The sequence below is a fragment of the Panthera onca genome, chromosome E1 (genome assembly GCF_046562875.1).
Source record: "Panthera onca isolate mPanOnc1 chromosome E1, mPanOnc1 haplotype 2, whole genome shotgun sequence".
NCBI lineage: Eukaryota > Metazoa > Chordata > Mammalia > Carnivora > Felidae > Panthera > Panthera onca.
Genome location: NC_138352.1, coordinates 3592719 through 3616831, shown reverse-complemented (window position 1 = coordinate 3616831; position 24113 = coordinate 3592719). Strand labels below are relative to the sequence as shown.

The 24113-nt window shown below is 37.9% G+C and overlaps 1 protein-coding gene across 9 annotated transcripts in view; it reads right to left on the bottom strand.

Annotated features, from left to right (window-relative positions):
• The window catches only part of CEP112 (centrosomal protein 112), a 415035-nt gene that overhangs the window by 343497 nt on the left and 47425 nt on the right, over window positions 1-24113 (bottom strand). For all 9 annotated transcript variants that reach the window (XR_009614112.3, XR_009614106.3, XR_009614109.3 and 6 more), the window contains 2 exons: window positions 16948-16995; window positions 16359-16436 (listed from right to left, as the gene is read on the bottom strand). Coding sequence is in view for 2 of the 9 variants with exons in the window: in XM_060645622.3 (XP_060501605.1) it covers window positions 16359-16436; window positions 16948-16995 (126 nt within the window). In the remaining 7 variants the exon portion in view is untranslated. The remainder of the gene's footprint in view (window positions 1-16358; window positions 16437-16947; window positions 16996-24113) is intronic.

The following is a 24113-nucleotide window of genomic DNA, read 5'->3' as shown; positions in this document are numbered from 1 at the left end:
AAAGAGAGGACAATATTTAAAGAAATAATGGCCCAAAACTTCCCAAGTTTGATAAAAAATAAAAAACACTAACTCACAGATCCAAGATGCTCCGTGAACTCTTAAGCGGGATAAATACAAAGAAAACAACATCCAGGTGTGTATAGTCTCACTACTGAAAACCAAAGAGAAAGAGAAAGTTTTAAAAACAGCCAGAAGAAAAGAGACATTATCTACAGGGGAACAATAATAAGAATGACTGCCTGCTGCTCGTGAGAAACAATAGAGGCCAGAGGACAAAGGAGCAATATCTTAGAAGTGCTAAGAGGGGAAAAGAAAAAACATTTCAGATAAAAGAAACGCTGACGGAGGCTGTCACTATTAGAACTGTACCACAAGAAGTAATAAAAGATGTTCCTGAGGATGAAAGGAAATTACACCAGATACAAACTCAGATACAGAAGAACGAAGAGTACTTGAAATAGTAAGTAAGTGCATAAACACACGAGAGTGTTTTTCTCTTACAATGTCCTCAAAAGACATCTATTTAAAGTAACAGTAACGACACTGGAAGGTGGGGTTTAATGCATGCAGAACTATGTCAACAATAGCACAGGGAATCGGGACAGGGTTAAACTGAATGATACTATTTTTTAATTGTTAGATTTGCAATGTGGGAAGCAGAGTGTGGGAAAGGTCCAGCGTGAAGCGGTTCCTTACGGACTCTACATAGACCTTGACAGGGTCAGGATGCACATTTTTAGCCCTAGAACAACCAATAAAGAAAACTATCAAGGGATATATAACTTAAGAATTCAACAGAAATTTTTTTAATTTTTTTTTTTTTATAAAGGGAGTGTCTCTTTCTTTGTTTTTTGGGTTTTTTTATGTTTATTTATTTTTGAGAGAGAGACAGAGCATGAGCAGGGGAGGGGCAGAGAGAGAGGGAGACACAGAATCCGAAGCAGGCTCCAGGCTCTGAGCTGTCAGCACAGAGCCCGACACGGGGCCCGAACCCACGAACCGTGAGATCGTGACCTGAGCCAAAGTCTGACGCTCAACCGACTGGACCACCCAGGCTCCCCTCAATAGAAAAATTTAAATGAAATAACTTTTTAAATGAATAGCTGAAAAGAGGACAATAAAGAAGTGGGGGGTGGGGGGGAAGTAATGATGACAACAAATACCAAGAAAGTACACTTAAAGCCAACCAGCCATATCAATAATTACATTAAATTTAAATGAACTAACAATTCCAATTAATGAGACAGAGACTGTTAAGGCTACTTTTTTAAAGAATGGCCCCACTATATGTTGTCTACCATTACTCTGTTTTAAATATAAATGCACAGACTGAAAATTAAAGGATACAAAAAGATATGCCATGTTCATGCAAGCCAAGACAAAGACTGCTGTAAAAGATAGAGGATATTTTACAGTGATAAGGGAATTCATCCCAGTGATATTAAGAAGACATCCGAATTATGTATGTACCAAAGAACAAAGTTTTTCCATTTATATCCAGAGTAGAAAAATATATTTTATATCCAGAATATTAAAAGTATCTAGAATATAAAATATTGACTTGTATCCCGAATTTAAACGAACTCTTACAACTTAATAATAAAGTGGCAAATAACCTTATTTCTTTTTCAGTGTAATAGCATGAAACAAATACTTCACAAAGAAAGATACACAGGGGCGCCTGGGGGGCTGTCGGTTGAACGCCCGGCTCTTGATTTCGGCTCAGGTCACGGTTCACCGTTTGTGGGATCGAGCCCCACACTGGGCTCTGCGCTGACAGTATGGCGTCTGCTTGAGATTCTGTCTCTCTCCCTCTCTCTCTGCCCCTCCTCTGCTCTTTCTCTCTCTCAAAATAAGTAAATAAGCATTAAAAAAGAAATTGCAGAAGCAGAAAAACAACAAACATTGGATTGATGATAACCTACTTGCAAAGCTCTGTTCCTAACAATTTACCTGCATTATTTCATTATTTCAAGTAATCCTCAAAATGACATTGGCAAGTCCATTTTAAAAATAGCGATTTTTAGGGCATATTATTCTATATGATACTAGAATGGCAGACATGTGACATTATACATTTTTCAAAACCCACAAAACTATAGAACTCCATATATGCTACATATATAACTACATATATTTAAAGCAAATCCTGGACTTTAGTTAATAATAATGTATCAATATTGACACATTAAAGCACAAAGAGGTACCTGCTCAAGGTCACCAGGCCAGAGAGGTACAAAGCCTGAGTTCATACTCCCAATGAACTCAAGCTAAATAAAGCTAAGTAGCTTTTAAAACAGGAGTGTTCACCTACTTTCACCAGCTCAAAATGTAGACAGAACTCAAGAAAGGAAAGTAAGATGCTCTCTAACTAAACAATCCTACGGTTTTAATAAGAAGCGTTAGCCTGGGACAGAAAACCCGGCACAACTGAGGAGGAAAGAAGGGACGGGCCCACAACCACAAGGCACTGGCACTCTAAAACATGCTGTGATTCAACTTTCGTTCCCTAAAGACTTCTTTTAATTTTGGTAAATAAATTAAGAGCTCCTACCGTTTGTAGATCTTTACACACACTTTCCTCAGTGATACTTATTTACTAGATTGATTAAATTAATATTTGACTTTTTTTTTTTTTTTTTTTAAAGACCAATTCAGAGTTACCAGCAGAGAGGCACCTGGGTGGCTCAGTCGGTTAAGCATCCAACTCTTGATTTTGGCTCAGGCCATAATCTCGCAGTTTGTGAGTCTGAGCCCCACGTTGGGCTCTGTGCTGACAGTGCAGAGCCTGCCTGGGATCCTCTCTCTCCCTTTCTCTCTGCCCCTCCCCGGCTCGTGGTCACTGTCGGGCTCTCTCTCTCTCTCTCTCTCTCCCTCTCTCTCTCAAAATAAATAAACACACACAAAATAAGAGTTACCAGCAGGAATTGTTATTTAAAAAATATATGAGCTTTCACCAGAGTATCATTGGTTTTTCTCTTTTCCTTCTCATTTTTAACTGATGACCCTTTCACTCCACATGTATTCCACATTCTGTATTTCCACTTCTTCCCTTCATCATTTGCCTTTCACCTTTCATTAAAACTGCCATCTCAAAGGTCACCTTGTGACATGATTATCATTTTTCCTCCAAAAGCCCCTTGGATCACCAAATCTAAGGGCAAATTCCATGCTTCTGTCTCTGTGATTCGCACTAGGACCATCTTTTTTTCCTCAGCTTCTGTGACCCTGTGCTGTCCTGGGGCTCCCCTCGATCTGGAGAGTATTTCTCTGTCTCCTCTTCATCATCCCATTCTTCCAATGTGCCCCAGAGCCGCCTGCACTAAAAGTAAACATTTTCCTTTGGTGAGTTTCACTCTGATCTCGCACGCAATTGAGTCTCTACTGTCGGTGTCCAGGACCCGGGTCTTTCCTAGTTTCTATCACCTCCTAGCCGCCTCCAGTTGGACGTCGCTGCAGTACAATTCAACACTCAGTACAAAATAATACTCACTACGTACAAACAGGTGCCTTATCTTTGACTCCTCCTTGTCCCTGACCCTCAACATCCCCCGAGTCACCACATTCTGTTACCGCCCTACAGAGTTCCCCGCGCACCCACACCTCCGCCGTCGGACAGCTTCTTCACTGCAGATGCCTCACTCCCCTCCCCCACCCCACTGACCCCCCGAGACCCCACTGCTCATTCACCTTCCTCAAGCACAGTTGTGGAAAAGGCATACTTCAGTAGCTCCCTGGGCCTTGGCTCGGCGGCGACATGCGTGTGTGGTTTTGCCACACTCCCTTCCTTGTCTTCTCCCTGTACCACCAGCCAAGGGGTCTATGAGCTCCAGCTAAACACACACACTCTGGGTTCCTGCTTCCATGTCTTCTCTTCCTGTTAACATCTCGTGACTCAGGTGTCACTTTCCCCGTCAAGTCTTCCCCAAGCCTCCCAGAAAGCAGCAATTTTTCCTTCTCGATATACCTCGTATCACTTTAAATTCCACAGGGCCCTGTAGTTGGTTTTCACTATACTTTCTTTGCTTCTTTCCTGGAACGGAAATCCAAGTTTTAGGGGCTTTTCTCATAATGTCTGCCGAATAAAACAATTAAACTTTGTAGGCACGCCCGTATTCTCTTTGTACTATACTTATGTATACGTATAAGTACACGGGTACATACGTGTTAACATAAGTTTTAAAAATTAGACAAATGAATAACTGAGCCTAAATTACAGAACTCTCGATGTCAGGCTAAGAAGAGGGAGCCACTAAGGAGTGTGGGCAGAGAAGCCCTTCTTCAAGCGAGGCGTGAGAAAAGTGAGTACTCCTACCCTATTTCCAAAATCAGCCACGGCTCAACTTGTTTTCATCTATCAATCCCGTAATGTAAGAGGGGTTTGGTTTGGAACTAAAATACCTGTCTAGGCCGTTTGCCCCTCAAAAGGACTTTCTGGCAAGAATCAGTTGGGATAAACGGAAGGAGGAAAGCTTTACCTCCTTTGACCAAGTCCCTAAGCAAAAGGACCAGAAGATCCACTCAATTCCTTGAACCACCACCTCAGGGCTAAACCACCCACTTCTAGAAAAAGCAGCAGACAGCCAGCAAGAGACTATGCCGCAGGAATACAAGGAGTGTGTGACAAGCCAATCCACGGATAACGTACTGCCAAAGCAAAGAAACTGAAAATGGTAAGTTTCCCTCTCTGGAGGGCATGCCCTGAGGCTATTTTTCAGAGAATTTCTAGAATTTTTACTTAGACCTTAAGACATTTTACTTAGAAAGTCCATTTGGCTTCATTTTCTCTTAAGTATGTGCTTCAAAGAATAGCTCTGAGGTTGGACATTCTTACCAAATGAATAATGCTGATGAAGGTGCTCACTTAGGACTAAAGTTTTTCCTTGGGTTTAAAAATATCCCACTTACAGCATAAAACTAGCTAAAGTTTAGGACAGTTACCATTGTCATTTCACTCAACGGAAAACTCATGAACTCTGAATCAAGTGGTGTGTTTTTTAAGGAATATTTGTCAACCTATTTGCTCAGGCATTCAACATTCACTCCTACAGAAGAGTAAATTTCTTATTCAAAATGGTACTTTTGCCTATTAGCAATTTTGCAGGTGCAAACTTTAATATTTGATACTGAAATCAGTAGAACACCAATAATAAAAATACACCAAAAATAAAATAGCATAACAACTATTGATGACTTTGTAAAAAAAAAAATATATATATATATATATTAAAGTTATTTAGGCAGGCATCATCTACATATTTTAAAGTACAAGTGAACTCCTTCCAATGTTATCTCAAAGCTTTACTGTTGATAACTACCATTCATATCCTATCAAATCATATCAATCATCATCAATCATATCAAAAGGAATAAGAGATACAAAAAGGGCAAGATTTATTCTGATGTAGAGAATAATTCTACAAACTGTAAGTTTTCAATAAAGTAAAAAATGTAACATTACTGAAATACTGTTCGCCTTTATTTACTGTACCTGCGTAGTAATTAAATTGTAAGGCATAAAAGCTCAAAAACACTGCTGACGTCAACAATCTGTACTGCCCAGCAATTTCGAAAGCAACATAGCTGCACGATATATCTGCTTACTCACACTTTCTACATCTCAACCAACATGACGGCAAATTGCAGAAGTGATTTCTAAAATAACCATCACTCTACTTACTCAGATAACTAATTGTTATAATCATCTTTTTAAAGAATTCTGTTACTTACTACTAGGGGGATATTATCATGTGTTAGTAATAAAGATTCTTCCCGATGAACATCTCCAGGGTATCCTATTCTCAAAATATTCATTTGCAATATTTCATAATACCAATTGTTATTTGTTGTGCTTATTTATAGATGCAGCACAAAGAACAATGCATCTATCTCTCGTTACCTTATCCGTGAGGCTTAGAGATGTACAGAATTCTCCTAAACGGTAATTTCTAGTCTCCTCAGAACTCATTACATTCAGGAAAGAAGTGATATTTAAACACACCCGGTGCATGCTGGTATTTTTTTCTAATTTTTAAACTTTCTTATATATCATACATGAACGTATGCTACATGAAACACAAACGTAACCCTAAACATCCTCCATACTGAGTTTTTGTTTATTTTGTTTCGCTTCTCTGCACTCCTTGGTGTTCATTTCCTTTGAATTCCTCCCTCTTCTCCCCATGTCCTTCTACATCAATACCCGCATGGGGTATTCCCGACTAACAATCCATTGTATCTGCTTATCTCCTGCCCTGTTCACAGAATCACGTACAAACACACTTAGGCAAAAATGCATACACTACTATGGGGTTTTGTAGCACAGACTGCCAATGTACTCAGATATCTACCTTCCTTTTCTTCCTTTGAGGCCCCCCCACCACCACAAAATTCGAGCTGGGCTGTACCACAGGAGGCTGCTTGTGTCCATGGGACTAGGTATGGTCAAGGAGGATATTGGGACAGAAATGTTATAGGCAACTTTGACTGGATAGCTTTAAAAATAAAGTGGCTTTCTCTCCATGTTTTCTGTCTTTCTGAAGCAGGACACTTAAAAGATAAGGTACTTGGGAGCAACTGCCATCTCAGACCCAGAGACTGAAGTCACACGCTGAAGAGGACAGAGCTTCCCCAACACCTGGGTCCCTGATGATGTCACAGAGCAGAGCACTCCCAACACCCCCCGGGCTGTTAGATGCGAGTGAAACAAATTCTCTTCTTTAAACTACTATGCCTTCGCAATACATATCTTATTATGAATGTTTTATACACACAAATATATTTTTTCTGCATCTCGCTTTTCTTTGTGAACAGCAGCTCATGGAAATTCCTCTAAAAACACCTGCTATCGTTTTTATTCATTCCTTTCAGTTGCTACCACCTAATCCTTAATGAAAACAAAGTTTGCTCAACATTCCCCTTAAGTTTTTTCATCTCATTTTCTTTTTTTTTTTTTTTAACGTTTATCTTTAAAAGAGAGAGAGAGAGAGAGAGAAAGAGGAGCAGAGAGAGATGGAGACACAGAATCCTAAGCCGGATGATAAGATAAGATGATAAGTGAATAAGATAGGATAATAAGAAAAGATAAAATAAAATAAGACCTAGTTGTTACCTCATTACTATTCTTTTTTAATTTTTTTTTTTTAATATTTATTCATTTGTGAAAGGATGAGAGAGACAGAGCAGGGGAGGGTCAGAGAAAGAGGGAGACACGGAATCTGAAGCAGGCTCCAGGCTCCAAGCTATCGGCACAGAGCCCGACGCGGGGCTGGAACTCACGGACAGAGAGATCATGACCTGAGCCGAAGTCGGCCGCTTAACCGACTGAGCCACCCAGGTGCCCCTACTCTTCTAATTTGCATGTGCCTGAAAACTACTGTGTCTTAGCCCCTTGTCACACATTTTGGATCTATATGAATCTGTTCTTCTGGAAAATGCCCTTTCACAATTTTGGTCCACATTTCTGTCAGTAAGACCTCCTGCTGTGCTCTACACATTAACACACAGTCTGTCCCAAATATTTTCCCCATACATGTATTATATTTCCACTGACCTTGTCTGTTGTGGGTTTTTTTTTTACCACACAAACCCTTTTATTTCACTCAAGTCAAATACTACTATCCTTTCTTTTATACGTTCTGGATTAGGTTAGAAAGATCTTATGATTCCCAGATTTTTTTTTTTTTTTTTTTTTTTTTTTTTTTTTTTTGCAAGATTTCTGTTGCTTTAAGGCTTTTTGTCTGGGCATTTACAGATTGTTTAGTTCATCTAGAATTGGTTTTTGTTTCTGTTTGCTCTTACAGGACAAGGACCCAGTTTTATTTTCTTCCATATAAATGAAAGATTGTACCCGCATCATTTATTGTCTTTTCTCAGTGTATTCATAATGAACTCTGTTATTAAATTTTTATTTTTACTGGGATTTAATTTTTTTTCTTGAAATGTCCTTTTTGGTTTTGGTGTCAGAGTCTGTCTCCTAAAATGAATTGAGAAGTATTCCTTCCTTCTATACTGGCTCAAAGAATTTGTATAAATTGGAATTTGCTCTTCCTCAAATGCTTCCTTACATAAATGTGGCTGTAGCTGTAGAGGGAAAAAATATTTTGGTGCCCTTTTCAGATAATTATAGACAGTCTTCTGAAGGAGACCAACACTCACAAGTGCTAGGTTTATAGAATTACTCGCATTGTGGAATCTGAAACTTTTCATGCTCTGTCACAGTAAGTTCCGTTAGTCTCTCTTGAACTTGGAATGGACCTTTTACCCGGGCGTGATTTTATGACAGCATGCACTACTCGTCTGGAAAACATCAGTGCAATGAGTTACATGGGTTTCCAAATATTGAAAATTTCATACTCCAATATCAAAACTTCGCATCGGTTAACATCCCCACTGATCTCATCCAAAAAGTCTTAGTATTAGAAAGCTCTCAAGCTCACAAGTGACTGACACAAGTTTTCCAAAATTCTAATATTATCATCAGCAACAAATATCATCAGTTGTTTTACTTGAAGTGACGGGCGCATTTTGTTCACTGTGCAGAGAACGTCTGCCAAATATCCAGGTCTGAATAACCGTCGTTTGTCAGCCATTGCTTCAAATAAAAACAGGATTCCACAAAACAGCAACAGTTCCTAACTCAAGGAATCACACAAGTGTTTCTCCTCTGGGCAGCCACCATACCTCCGTGTGCCACCCAAGTTTTCAATCAAAGTTCCATTTCATCACCCAGGTATCAAAAATGCATATCGGATTTCACAAAATTAATAGTTTCACTGCTTGCTTCATCAAAAACATTCTGGAGTAAAATTGTTCAGTTTTTCCCGTGACCGTGTGGCCCTGAAGAATGTAACAACTGCAAGTACGATTTGGTGCCGCTGCCTTGATTTGGGCAAAGATACAGGCCTACCCAGCACTGCACCTGCACCATCGGTGCAAATGTCAACACAGTAAAGTAATCAATAAACAACATCTAAATATCACTACAAAAATAACTTTGACCTCACAAACCTCACGGAAGGGTCACGGACTGCAGGCTCATGGACACTTTGAGAACCCACCTACCCTAGAGAAACTCTTACACATTTGTGTCACGATACATGCACATGATCGTTTGTAGAATTATTTGTAAAATCCAAAAATTAGGGGCGCCTGGGTGGCTTAGTCGGTTGAGCGGCCACCTTCGGCTCAGGTCATGATCTCATGGTTCATGGGTTTGAGGCCCATGTCGGGCTCTGTGCTGACAGCTCTGAGCCTGGAGCCTGTTTCAGATTCTGTGTCTCCCTCTCTCTGCCCCTCCACCGTTCACTCTCTGTCTCTCTCTCAAAAATACATAAAAACATTAAAAAAACTTTTAAATCCAAAATGGATAACAGATTCAAAAGAATATGGCAAGAAATTGTGGCAGATTCATTTAACAGAAAGCTAGATGGCACAACAAAGATGATCATAGCAGATTTACCAACATACTACTGAGCAAAAGAAGCAAAAGACTATCTATAAAGTTTACTTCTATTTATATGAAGTTTAAAATCTACTAAAATAAGAATATTTTCACTTTTAAGGATACCAGCGTTGGTGATAAAATCAACTTTAAAAACAAAGGAGGGAAGTTATCAGAAAAATCAGGATAGCTGTTTACTTCTCGGGAAGATGGAAACGAGCATGTTTGGGAAGGGTCAGACAGCAGGCGCCTGGCATGTAAGCAATGATCTAACCCTTGCCCGGATGCTGTTTACAGTGGTATTCCTTGGGATACTTATTTATTATGTTTTGGGACACTGGGTGTATCTGAATTTATATTCGGGCGAAATGTTTACAAATATCAATTTTTTCACTTATTAGGTCAATAATGTAAGTTTTGCTATCTTGGATGTATTTAGATTCTACATTCAACTAACAGATTCACAAAGGGAAGAATGCCTCATTGGCATTACATGTAAGAAGGAAGCAACATCCTTTTTTACACGATAAGTGTAAAAAAGAACACTTATATTGAAGAACATTCAATATAAGTGAAGGTGAAGTTCAAACGAAAGTTTCTATTTTATTTAACAAAAAGAGCAATTTCTACCATCTGTTCTCTGAAAACTGATGGCCGCTCTGAAAATTGATCTCCCCTTGTTGTGTTGTCTCTTACTTCATTTTCAGTGACAACGGTTTTCCAAATGACTTAAGCTGTGTCAGAAATCTTTTCTAAGAACACTAAGAGAAAAAGCCCACTGCTTAATGATGCTCACTGTCACAGAATTCTGTGATGTACATATCACAGGAAATGTGTTAGCAATTACAAAGGCAAACAAGTTCAAGTGTGTTTGCGAATGATAGGCGAGTCAAAATAAAGGATCACTCTCTCTGAACATGTTTTCCCATAATGCCCAAAATTAATTGGAAATGTAAAAGAACATCTTTAAATATTTTATAGGTGTATATATTTTTAATCACCAAAAGAAAACTACAAGTCTTTAGCTCTCATAAAACAATATTGCAAAAATTACTCATGTAACATCTATGGTATTTTCCACACAATTATAAATTTAAAATGAAAGCTGTGGTTTACAAAGTTTGATTTCTAGGGGCGCCTGGGTGGCTCAGTCGGTTAAGCGTCCGACTTCAGCTCAGGTCACGATCTCGCGGTCTGTGAGTTCGAGCCCCGCGTCGGGCTCTGGGCTGATGGCTCAGAGCCTGGAGCCTGCTTCCGATTCTGTGTCTCCCTCTCTCTCTGACCCTCCCCCGTTCATGCTCTGTCTCTCTCTGTCTCAAAAATAAAATAAACGTTAAAAAAAAAAATTTATAAAGTTTGATTTCTAAAGGCTAATTCAGTATTTTTGGACTCCCTAAAGTTTAAAAGAATTAAATCCTTATTTAATGCTTCATGACATATAAACTCTCTAATCTGCATAACATTTCATATTAGTCAACTCTCTCCACACTCACTGCCTTTTTTCACATAAGCATTGCAACCTCCCAAATTTTTACTGTAAACATTGAAATTGACTAACCTAGATTACCATCAAAACTTACCATCAAAACTCACAACAAAAGCCTCTGAAATAGATCTGAGATTTACATATAAAAATAAGATTTAAAAAGAGACAAAAATATGAGTTTTCGTTGTTGTTGTTTTTTTCCCCCTAATCTTGGAAGAGGAAATGCTTTTCTGGGTCTGGTACAAAAACCAGAAGCCATAGAGAAAAGATGGACAGATCCAGCTTTTAAAAGACAACTTCTACACACTAAAAAGAACACCAGAAATAAATCAAAAGATATAGAGAAAGATGCTCACAAGATAAATGACAAAGACCGGAATTCTCTAGCACATTATATAAATTGTCTAGGAATCACAAGGAAGACAAACAATTCAATGAAAATATGGAAAACTCTAAGAAAAGACATCTCGCAAAAGTGAAATTAAAACAGACAAAAAATATGTTCATTCTCATTTATAATAAATGTAAATAGTAAATAAATAAAATAAAATAAATATATAAATAAATAAAAACAATAGGATGCTATTTTTCATGTCACAGAGAAGCAAAAATGTCTAGAACTGAGTGTTGATGAAATTGGGAAAACAGACATTCTCACACCATCAGTGCGAGTATAAGCAGATATAACCTTTTGTTAATAGCTTTGTTGAGACGGACATGACGCCTGTACCAGAAAGTCACCTATTTAAAGTATACAATTCAGGGGCACCTGGGTGGCTCAGTTGGTTGAGCATTTGACTTTTGGTTTTGGCTCAGGTCATGATCTTATGGTTCCTGGGATCAAGCCCCACGTCAGGCTCCATGCTGACAGCACAGAGCCCCTCTCTGCCTCTCTCTCTGCCCCACCCCCTCAAAATGAATGAATAAACTTTAAAAACATAAAAAATAAATAAAGTATACAATTCAGTGGTTTTTACCATATCAGAGAACGAGGCAACCATCACCACAATCTAATTTCAGCACATTTTCATCACTCCACAAAAGAACTCCCAGACCCTTAGCCATCATTCCCCATTCTTCCCGCACCTGCAGCCCTATGTAGACAGAACCTTACTTCAAGGGCAATCTGTTGATGACAAGAAAAAGTTTAAACGTGCAACCCTGTGAACGAGCAATTCCATTTCACAGAATATATAAGAATAAGCATACGATACACACAGAGATTTACACAGGGATGTTCCTGAAACACTGTTCGGGCAACATACTCTACATAAACTATATCCCTCAGTAGGAAGCCATATTAATAAAATACTGGTATCGCAGTAAAATACGATGTAACTATTTAAAAGAATGGAGACAATTTCTGACATAGAAATATTATCAGAATATATATTTCAGTTAGAAAAGCAAACTGAAACAGTATATAATGATCTATGATCTCATTTGTATAAACAAATGAGACATTCCTAGAAAATTTTAAAGAGAATACACATTAAATTTTTAGCGATGATTACCTCTGAAGAATGAAGATTAGGTGTTAAGAAAATGAAGATTAAATATGTAATTTAATATTTCATATTTCACTTTATTTTTTTAAGTTTATGTATTTATTTAGTGAGAGAGAAAGAGCACGAGCAGGGGAGGAGCAGGGGTAGAGGGGGAGGGAGACAGAGAATTGTAAGCAGGCTCCGCATTGACGCAGGGCTCAATCTTATGAACCGTGACATCATGACCTGAGCCGAATTCAAGAGCCAGACGCTCAACCAACTGAGCCACCCAGACGCCCCTTTCATATTTCATTTTAAAATAAACAATGTTCTCGAAACATTGCTCTTTATGATTTTTAAAACAGCACTCGGCAATAACAAAAGCATTTTTAGATGAGAACATGCACAAGACACATCAGCGTTTTCTTACACAGACATGCGAGGCTCTAGCAATTTCAAAACAGAAAAGCATTGATCATCATGCCCATAAGTAAATGTTTAATACAAGTGACTAAAGCAAGCACACATAAAGTTATCCTAAAGGATAACCATGCATATCACAACATAACTATATATTTAAATTCAGGGAAAAATAGCCAAGTTTGAAAAATATCTCTGGGAAACAGATAAAAATAATAAAACATTATGACTGGTATTTTCTATTTCAAATAGGAAAGTATTAAAAATTTTTGTCCTGCAAATACAAAAAAAATATAATTCATATTTTTATATTTACGAAGGCAATATAAATTGCTACTTCCTCAGCCTTCAAATGGCTCCTGTTTTTCTTTGCTTTTTATTTTCGTTCTCATTTTTGCATGTAATAAATTCTTTACTTGTATCTTACAGTAACATACAATTTTCAATAGGCTTCCAAGTGTTAATTTTTATTCTAGAAGTTAAATTGTTAATGATACTAAACTTACAGAAATCCATCATTTCAATTTTATCATGTAAGATATAATTCATTACCCCAAAGAAATATTTAGAGGTGCATATAGAGATTATTAAAGACATTTTTCCCCAGGATTATTTATATTAGGGAAAAGTATTAAAAATCTCAATGCTGAACAGTAGGGATAAGTTACATTAACTCGGAATACTTCCATAATTTGAAATATAATACAGCCATTAAAAATAGACGTTTAGGAACAATATTTAATGGAAGGAAAATTACTCAAAATATACAAAGCAATACTTGGTATCACCTCAATTTCCTAAGGAAAAATGTGTGTTTAAAGGATACATAAAGAAAGAAACTGAAAGGTAATATAATACTTTGCATACATACTTTGCATAAATACAGAGTTTTTATTTCTGGGTGTTGATTTTATAGGTGGTTTTATTTCCTTCTTCACATGTGTCTGTATATTCCAAAATATCCTCAATAAAAATCCACAGATCACTTTATAATTATAAATACTGCTTTAAAAGAAAGATGAAACCAAGATAATTCTCACCCTGGGGCGATTCAGCATAGACTTTTTAAATATTGCAGTATGGAGAAGAAAGATGATAAGAAAACTTCATCCAAAAGTCTAAGACAACTATGTAATTGTACAAAGGATCATTTTAGCCAAAATATAAGCACTGGGTCTGTTTTAAGATATGAAGTAAGTTGATGTTTACATGCAAACTTCTCAACGGTGCCAAAACTATTTTCACAGTATGCCAGAAACAAAAACAAAAACACAAAGGTGTGGAAAAAAATAAAGGCACACACATTTAAAACTGAACCTCTGGTGCCACGCATGACAGCTTTAATGCTTTTTGAATAAAGATATTACTTCATCGAAGACCCCCAAATGATTCAAAAGCCAGCACTTCCTTTCAATTATTTTAATTATTCTGTGGTAACCAGCCTCAGTGCTAAGAATTAGTACAGAATAAAAAAGTAAAAAGAAAAGTGGTTGGGGACGACTTGGAATGACTCGCAAAAACAATAACAATTTGGAAAAGAAAGAAATTCAAAATACGAGCACAAGGGGTGCCTGGGTCGCTCAGCTGGTTAAGTGTCTGACTTGATTTCAGCTCAGGTCATTATTTCAGGGTTCCTGAGTTTGAGCGCCACCGTCAGTGCTGAGCCTGCTTGGGATTCTCTCTCTCTCTCTCTCTCTCTCTCTCTCTCTCTCTCTCTCTCTCTCTTCTTCTGTCTCTCCCCACTCCATCCCTCCCCAGGGATGCTCTCTCTCAAAATAAATAAATAAACAAAAAGAAAAAAGAAAAAAAGAGCTCAAAAGAAGGTGCATCCGCATGCGACAAGTATTTCCCTCAAAGGCTTTTTAGAACTTTTTATTTCAACAGGTTTTTTCAGCAACAGGATTGCACCAAAAAACAAGACCCTACATGCCTTTAACTGGAGCCATCATATGATGAATACTACTGAAAGCAGCAGCAATAATTCCACCAGACTGAAATTTAAAAGAAAAAATAGCCTGTCCTCCTCCATTATCAACAAAAATTAAATTATATTCTCATGCCACTGTTTGGAATATCTAAGAAAGAGATCAACTTCCTTTGTGATATTTTATAAACAGGGTGGTGAGAAAACCCTTTCATGTTGAAAATCGCCAAACTGAAATTGAATTTTAGAAATTCTTAGAAGCATCCTCATTAAAATGAAAGAAAAAAATGAAAGATAAAATTATTTAATTAAATTTATTAGAAACATTGAATCTAAGTCCAATAACATTTTTCACATTTGCACATTTAAATTACCATTTCCAATGCATATTCATTATTCTCATTAATTTTGGTAATGATCCTGTCACATCAATAACTAGCCTCTCGTTAAGCAAAAACTAAACTAATATTCTTGACTTCCCTGGGTCACATGACTAGAGAGTGGTAAAGGCAAGTGAAGGACACAGTTCATCAGACTCCTAATCTAACAGTCTTCTATCACACCACACAGGCGACCGAAGCGTTTCACTGGTGCCATAAGCAAAAATAAAATTAATAATGATGATTTTCAAATTTCCTAGAACAGAAATTTTAACAAGAAAATAGCAAAGCAGGGACGCCTGGGTGGCTCAGTCGGTTAAGCATCCAACTCTTGATTTTGGCTCAGGTCATGATCTCACGGTTCGTAAGTTCCCACCCCACATCAAGCTCTGTGCTGATAGCATGGAGCCTGCTTGGGATTATCTCTCTCTCCGTCTCTCTCTGTCCCTCTCCTGATCGAACTCTCTCTCTCTCTCTCTCTCCCTCCCCCTCTTTCAAAATAAATAAACTTAAAAAAAAAAAAATAAAGAACAAAGCAAATTCACCTGCATTTAATGACTACTATATGTGAAGCATGTAAGTACTTCCAGACTACAAAATCTTCATGCTCAGCCTGTAAAGCAGGTGTCTCCCAAGTTAGATGAGGAAACAGAGACTAAGAGAGGGCAAGTATCTGCCCTCTTTCATGCAGCTAGTGAGTAGGGTTTAAATCCAGGTATTCTGGACTCTATAGTCTATGTTTTTAACCAATGATACTGCCTCTTGGATAATTCCACTTTCAAATGATCAAAGAAAGTATGTTATGTTATATGTCAGCCACAGCATGGCTTAATTTAGCAGATCAATTTAAATAGCAGAAACCATAAGAAGAGCGAAACTAGAAAGATACGTTACAAGCAAATTGAGATAAAGGCAGGATGGAGAGATTCGCTGAGGTCAAAGACACTGCTTCTAAAAACTGCCATCTCCCCAAGCCCAGAGAAGTAGGAATGGACAGTCAAGAGACAGCCCTCACCACACTCTCACCAAGTGGGAGATGCGCATGAAAAAAACAGAAGAACAACCCTTACCCCTACCCTGCATCATTATTTTACATCTGTAGCAAACACAATCTCTTCTTGCCTAGCATTATGATTCAAAGACCTGAAAACTCACATTATACAAAATACAAAAACCGTGTTCATTATTCAGTAGAGCAGAAATGTCTCAATCCTACCTCTTTCTCATGCATTCGGAAGAGTAGAGGATCATCGTGGAGGCTGCCGGATTTTCTCAGGCTAAATTTGGGGGTCATCTGTTGAATGAGTAAGAGTTATTCAATACTTTCTCAGGCCTGGCTTATCCTTAACCCAAAAGGAAACTCTAAATTGCCTGAAGTTCATGCCAAGATAATACCAACGTTGGAGAAAAAAGCGATTTATTCACTCCCAAGTGATAGGATTAATAAGACTCTCATGCTTCATAATGTGGACCAGTGTTCTTTTCTGTAAATGACTTAATGGTTACTTTATTTAGAAATATCTGTACAGGGGCTCCTGGGTGGCTCGCTCGGTTGAGTGTCTGACTTTGGCACAGGTAACGATCTCACGGCTCGTGGGTTTGAGCCCCGCATCCGGCTCTGTGCTGACAGCTCAGAGCCTGGAACCTACTTCTGACTCTGGGTCTCCCTCTCTCTCCGCCCCTCCCCTGCTCACACTCTGTTTCTTTCTCTCAAAAATAAATAAAATAAATAAACAAACATTAAAATCAATAAACATTAAAAACAAGTCTGTCCATAGGAAAAGTCCAGTGGAATTCTCACCTACCAGAGCAACTGGGATAGGCTTCTGTCTCAGGTACCGAGGATTTTCTATCTGAAAATTTAAGACAGAAATTAATAATTCTATTATTAACAGTATTTTTTGGTTTTAATTATCATTTGGTAAAACACAGAAGTGAACTGTGATGCGGAACATTTTCTGTACGTCTTAATACTGAGTTTGTGTTTTAGGATGGGTAACCCATAATATATTTTCAGCAGCCCACTAACAAATAACATATAAAACATAAACTCGTTTGCAGACAGAAATGCACCTTCGTGACCCTCGCACAGCCTCACTGCCCAGCCTCATCCCCACTACTCCTCACGTCGTGTTTTATCCGCCCAGGATCCTGGCTGACTTACATTACTGAAATATGGCAGTTCTCTTGGGCCTCTCTACCTCTAGGCACTACTCCGTCACCTTATGAATATCCTCCCATTCATCTTTCAAGTCAATCTAATCACTACACACCCGGGCAAGTCCAGTACCTGAATCCTTACATTTACCTCCAGGATAGCAACCAGAACAGAGAACTCCTTTGGGACCCCTCCCATATCCACCTTCCAGGTTCATCTATCCCCCAATATACCCTCTATTCCAAGGACACCAAACATTTGTTTTACCTTTCAAAGCACTACCTTCTCTCCCAAATCTGAGTCTTCGCAAACTATGAAATCATTCTCTTGCAGTTAACTTACTCGAGATGCTTCCCCAGGAAATTTAATTAAGTTGCCACTACTCCAACAGTACCCTTTTATAATCAAACATCTATCTTCTGTTAAAAGAGTGTGAAGTCTGAACACAGGCTGTAACAGTCACAACCCATCTATCCCAACATCTACCACAGGGCCTGACAGGTAGTGGGTGCCCAACAAATACGCATTAAGAAGAAAGAAAGGAAGGCGGGAAGGAGGGAAGGAGGGAAGGAAGGGACAAACAGTACCTGATCCCGCCCTCTTACCAAGCTCCTAAAGTATCCCATGTGTCTCTCATAGCTCTTATATTACATTCTGAGTGTTTATTACCAGCATGTCTCCACATCTGTCTTTCTGCATGGTGAGTGCTAGGACAATGGCTTCTCAATTTCGTATTCTTGGTACCTAGCACAATACCTAACGTGTAGCAGGCTTTCGAGGAAATATTTATTGGGTGAATATATACTACATGATAAAACAGAAACACTGATTGTTATCCCAACAATTCCATTCACAAATGAAACGATAATTAAAAACTCTGTCAAATATATATTATCAGAATCTTCTCCTCCAAAACCTCACTGTGTTTTCCAAAGGCTCCTCAAATGAGTTATTATAGTTAATAATCATGGAAGATAATCTATACCCAGGTGGATACTAAAGGAAAGGGTGAATAAAGGATCAATTAATTAAAGAATACAGAGGCAAGGAAATTAAAAATAAAAGTTACATTTAAAAAACATAAAAACATCTACACCAACAGGATCTGAAGAATAACTATATTTTAGCACCTAGATAAGGAGTAATCTACAAAATAATTTTTTCACCCGGAAGGCTGATACCTATGAAGTAATGGCAACTGTCTGAATTTAAATTTCTCTCCACATCCTCCAAAAGTCCATACAGATCAACGAAGAGAGCACATAAAAACACCCACCACTCATGCCTACACCCTAACAAGGAGAGATCACGAAAACCCTCGATTCACATGTAATTGACCAAAGAAAGATCACAGATCAGCAGAATCAGATCCTAAACCAAGCCAGAGTGACAGCATGGAACAAAAAGGAAGGGCCTCGGGATCCTAGTGGTGTCGGAATTTAGACGTCAGCAAATACCAACCTGCAGAAGGAGAGTGGCCTACCTTCCGTGGGTTGTACAAAACACCTGACAGATGGGAGCGCTAGAGACGGGAGCATCAAAAGAAGGGTATAAAACAGGAATAGCACTACTACGAATTCATCCAAAGGATACAGGAGTGCTGATTCATAGGGGCACGTGTACCCCAATATTTATAGCAGCGCTTTCAACAATAGCCAAATTATGGAAAGAGCCTAAATGTCCATCAACTGATGAATGGATAAAGAAGTTGTGGTTTATATATACAACGGAATACTACTTGGCGATGAAAAAGAATGAAATCTTGCCATTTGCAACAATGTGGATGGAACTGAAGGGTATTAAGCTAAGTGAAATAAGTCAGTCAGAGAAAGACAAATAGCTTATGTTCTCATTCATATGTGGAACTTGAGAAACTTAACAGCAGACCATGGGTAAGGGAAGGGGGAAAAAATAGTTACAAACAGAGAGGGAGGGAGGCAAGCCATAAGAGACACTTAAATACAGAGAACTGAGGGTTGATGGCAGGGGAGAAGGAGGGAGGAAATGGGTGATGGGCATTCAGGAGGGCACTTGTTGAGACGAGCACTGGGTGTTATATGCAAGCGATGAATCAAGGGAATCTACCCCCAAAACCAAGAGCACATGGTATGCACTGTATGTTGGCCAATTTGACAATAAATTATAATGAATATGAATAAATGAATGAATAAATAAATAAATAAATAAATAGTGTAAAAAGTGAACGTGTCAAGAGCCAGAAAGGAACCACTTGTGCAGTAGAGAGAGGCCCCTTGGAAGGAAGCCTGTCCATGATGAAGGGAAAGAAAGGAGCTAAAGAAAAAGGACCCTCCAGAAACAAGACAAAATCAAAGAAACAGAAGATGACAGGCCAAAATGACAACACAGAAGGCACCTCTGATTAAAGAAACTGATCTTCAGTGGAGTAGAAGGCCTTCCCAAACTAAGAAAGCAAGCTACCCAAACCACCCCCCCCCCCCACATAACCCCGGCTACTGCTCATTCAAAACAATCTAACATCAACAATTATAAACAAAAACAAAAACAAACAAAGAATCCAATATCCATGAAAACTTTCCACAAAAAACAGAAAATCAAAATCAAAACCTGTCCATAGTAGGAATTACTTTTTTTTAAAGCCATGAAACAGAAGTCAACAGTAACACGGCCTCCTTTGGCCTCCGCTTGTCTCCAGCACTAGCGATCACTAGGTTCTCTGTGCCACCCGCTTGAGGTGGGTAGGCCATCCTCCCACAGGTCAACGTTCGATGGTATCTATGTCCCGCCCCCAAGATAATACGTAGTCAAGTATAACTTCTGAGTAATCTCAGGACGTTCATAAAGAACACTGCAAATAAAGGCAGAAAACAGAAAGATAGGAAACAGGAGTCGACCAAATAAGAGTTTGGCCAAGTTGCGAGATGCCAAATTGATAGGTAACGGTCAGCTGCACTTCTGCAAATTAGCAAAAATCACCTAGGAAAAGAAAATGATTTTCCAGGGCTAACATTTGTAATCACAAAACAATATGTAATTGCTAAAAGTAAATCTAAGAAAATATACATAAGCCCTTTACAGAGAAAACAATTAAGTTTTTTTGAAAAGCGCTAATAATGAAATAAATAGCAAAACGATGCTTTTAGATAGTCTCAATAGTGTAAAAATGGCAATTCTCCTTGACTTGATCTAGTGACTAAATTTATCCAATCCAAAAATCTCAAGAAGACTTTTGTAAAACTTAATAAGCTCATTATAAAATGTATATAAATAAATAAACAAGAAGAGCCTGAAGAAAAAAATCAAGATGGGGTGACTTACAAAGATATTGTAAAACTATAGTGATGACAATAAGTCAACGGAACCAACCAGAAAGTACTAGAAATTCAAATAAATATGAGAATGTGATTCATGAAATATCTAGAATTGCAAATTATTGAAAAATTAAAGATGTGTTTAATAAGTGGGAAAAAATGAGGGGCGCCTGGGTGGCTCAGTCGGTTGAGCATCTGAGTTCAGCTCAGGTCATGATCTCACAGTTCATGGATTCGAGCCCACGTCGGGCTCTGTGCTGACAGCTCAGAACCTGGAGCCTACTTCAGGTTCTGTATCTCCCTCTCCTCTGCCCCTTCCCCACTCATGCTCTGTCTCACTCTGTCTCAAAAATAAATAAAACATTAAAAAAATGAAAAAAAAAAGTGGGAAAAAATGAGATCAGATTCCTTCCTTGCACCATATATAATAAATTCCCAAACGGATTAAATACTTATAATTAAAAGCAGAAGTATAAAAACTTGCAGAAGACAACATAAAAGAATGACTTTGTGACCTCAAAGTAGAAAACTTTCTTAAGCAAGAAACAAGAAAAAAAAAGCATACACAAAAAAGAAATTAATAAAGTTGACTACTTGAAGTAAGAACTTCTCTCCAGAAAAGAGATCATAAATAAAATGAGAAGATAATGAATAAAAGATCACAAATAAAATGAAAAGATAAGTCATAAACTGGGAGATGTTTGCACAAATGATCTGTCTCCAAAATGTGTAAAGAAGGTCTTTATAAGTTAATAAAAGAAAGAACAATACAGTTTTTTTAATGGGAAAAACTTGAGACACATTTTACTGATGAAGAAATCTGAATGACTAATACACACATGAATATATACTCAATCTTTTTAGAAATACGAAAAATGTAAAGTAATACCACAGCGAGAGGGTATTTTCTGCCACCAGATTGGTACACATTAAAAATTTGCCAATAAAAGTGTTCCAGATGGAGGACCACTGGTGGGTGTATGAATTAGCACACTTTACTTTGGGAAACATTTAGTTAGTAGGGACAATAATAAAACCCACTTAAATATTATACCAGAGAAAGAGGCACATTCTTTAGTAAATAACACTGTACTATATATAAACACAGCTTTTTGAAAAACAGAGGCAGCAAATTTCCAGCAGGCAGCAAAGTGCACTCAATAAATATTTATTGTCTGAAGGTATATATATGAATAGTAAGTAACCATTCTCTATTTTTGGAATGGAGAAAAACCAGCCCAGAAAGTAAGTTCTTCAAGGACACACCCAAATCTGCAAATATATAAAACCCTAATTCATGAAGCAGAATTAAATATAAGGGGGAAAATAAAGGAAGGGGAAAACAGAATTCTCAAAGATGCTCAAGCTCTAATTAAGCTTCAAATTTAAAACCAAAAGCCAACAAAGCCATCTGTGACTTATTTTTACACTGCTCTACATTTACAAGCAGAGTACAAAATATTGGTTTAGCTAATTATAATGTAGCCTTTCAGCGATGCAGAAGTAACTCCTATTTCATTCTCTTCATCTTTAAAAGCCATTAAATACAGAAGTTAAGGACTCATTCTGTTATCATAAATTTCCTTTCTCAAGTTGACCAAAAAAGAAAGAGTATATTGTAATGTTTAAAAGCAACAACGAATACCGTAAAAGAGAATAAATCTTCTTTCTGTAATTGTTACTCATTTACAATCCATGGAGTTTGTCTCATACCCACTTTCAATACATAATGAGAATTATCCATAGTAAAGCATGTTCTTGAGTCTATTTGGGGGAAATAAGCAATCTATTTTCTGATTTTATAACAGCAGCCAGATGTGCTTTGAAGTTCAATGTTCCCACTTTGTAATCCACCAGTAAATGGACTTGAAGCAATCTGTAAACAGTCTTAACATTTACTTTTTTCATGCTCTTTTAGAAAATTTCTTGTTCCCTCACAATACCTCAAAAAAGAAGACCACAACAAAGAATGTCCAAAATGGAAGATAAAAAGGATTTATGTGAAACATTAAAGTCTAACGAAATATTATACAGAAAACAATGCCAAAAAAAATTAAGTTCCAATAGCAGGAATGAATCACATGACCAAACACTTCTGGCTTAAAGAGCAAAGAGAATCATGGTAATAAAATATGTCATCATTTAAACTAGACACAAATACAGATATCTGAATGCTTTCTAATGAAAACTGGCTTTTGACATTTTGTTCTGGTTAGTTTTTTAGCTGATATGTTTGGTTACAAAGGGTTCTGTCCGTCTATTTCTTTGGATTATTCAGGATTTTGACCAAACTGATCAAATACCCCTCATAGACTAATGTGGATCAGTTAGAGATGTTCTATGATTCCAGAAAAATAGAAAGACATTTTATATGATATTTTAGCTGCCTTAAAGGAAAGGACATTTTCAAGCCATCTATTACTAACAACACAACTAAATGTTTTTAAGTCGTGGCATCAGTTAGAACTGCCAAAACCCGCTCGGTCGTTTTAAATAAATTCAGTCCTCAATGTCAAATCAATTGTGCTCCAAAATAATTTTCTAAGGCAACATTTTAGAACTTGAAAAACATTGATCCGCAGAAACAATACTACAAACGAAGGCTCATTCGCTGGTCTACTCACATTTCAACATTTAGTGAGTACAAATTAGATACAGAGAGAAAGGCACAGTCCATCGGCACAAGGAAAAGCAAGTAAGCCAAAGGAACAGAACAGAAATAGACACGTACCGTCACCTGATTTATGGGACAAATAACACTGCGGTACAGCAGGAAGAGTCTTTTCAATAAATAGGAGTGCCATCTTGATATACACAAGGGACAAAACAAATCTTAACTCCCTATCTTATAACAGACACCGAAATCACCTCCAGGTGGTATGTAATCCAAAGAGAAAAAGTCACATAATAGAGCCGCTGGGAGAAAACAAAGAAGGACATCTTCGGAACCTTAGGACAGTCAAAGATCTTAAACAGGACACAAAACAGCACTAACCGCATAGTGAGAAAATGAGAAAGTGAACTGCATTAAAATTTAAAATTTCTGTTCAGCCAAGACACCAGTAAGAGATTGAAGGAAAGCAACAAAGTAGAAGGAAATATTTACAATACTTAGTCGAAAAGGACTCTTATCCAGAACAGAAACAAGGCCCTCAGGTTATCAGTATGAAAAAGGCAAACGACCCAACGGAAAAACTGGCAAAGCCGTAGGCAGGCACTTCACTCCGAGAGGCTATCTAGACTGTCAATGACATAAAAAAGGTCACCTAACTGGATAAGTCACCGGGAAAATACATATGAGAACACCCCACGGTGCAGTGTCACTAACCACTCTCAAGAACGGCTGAACTTTAAGTTAAACAAACAAACAAAACCAAAACCGGACTGTCAATACCACGATGGAAGAGAAGGTAGATTAATGGGAACGGGCACATCGCTAATGAGGGTGCAAATTGGCACAGTCACCTCAGAGAGACGTCTGGCAGCATCCACTGCACCAAGTGGCTTTTGGCTACGCCACGAG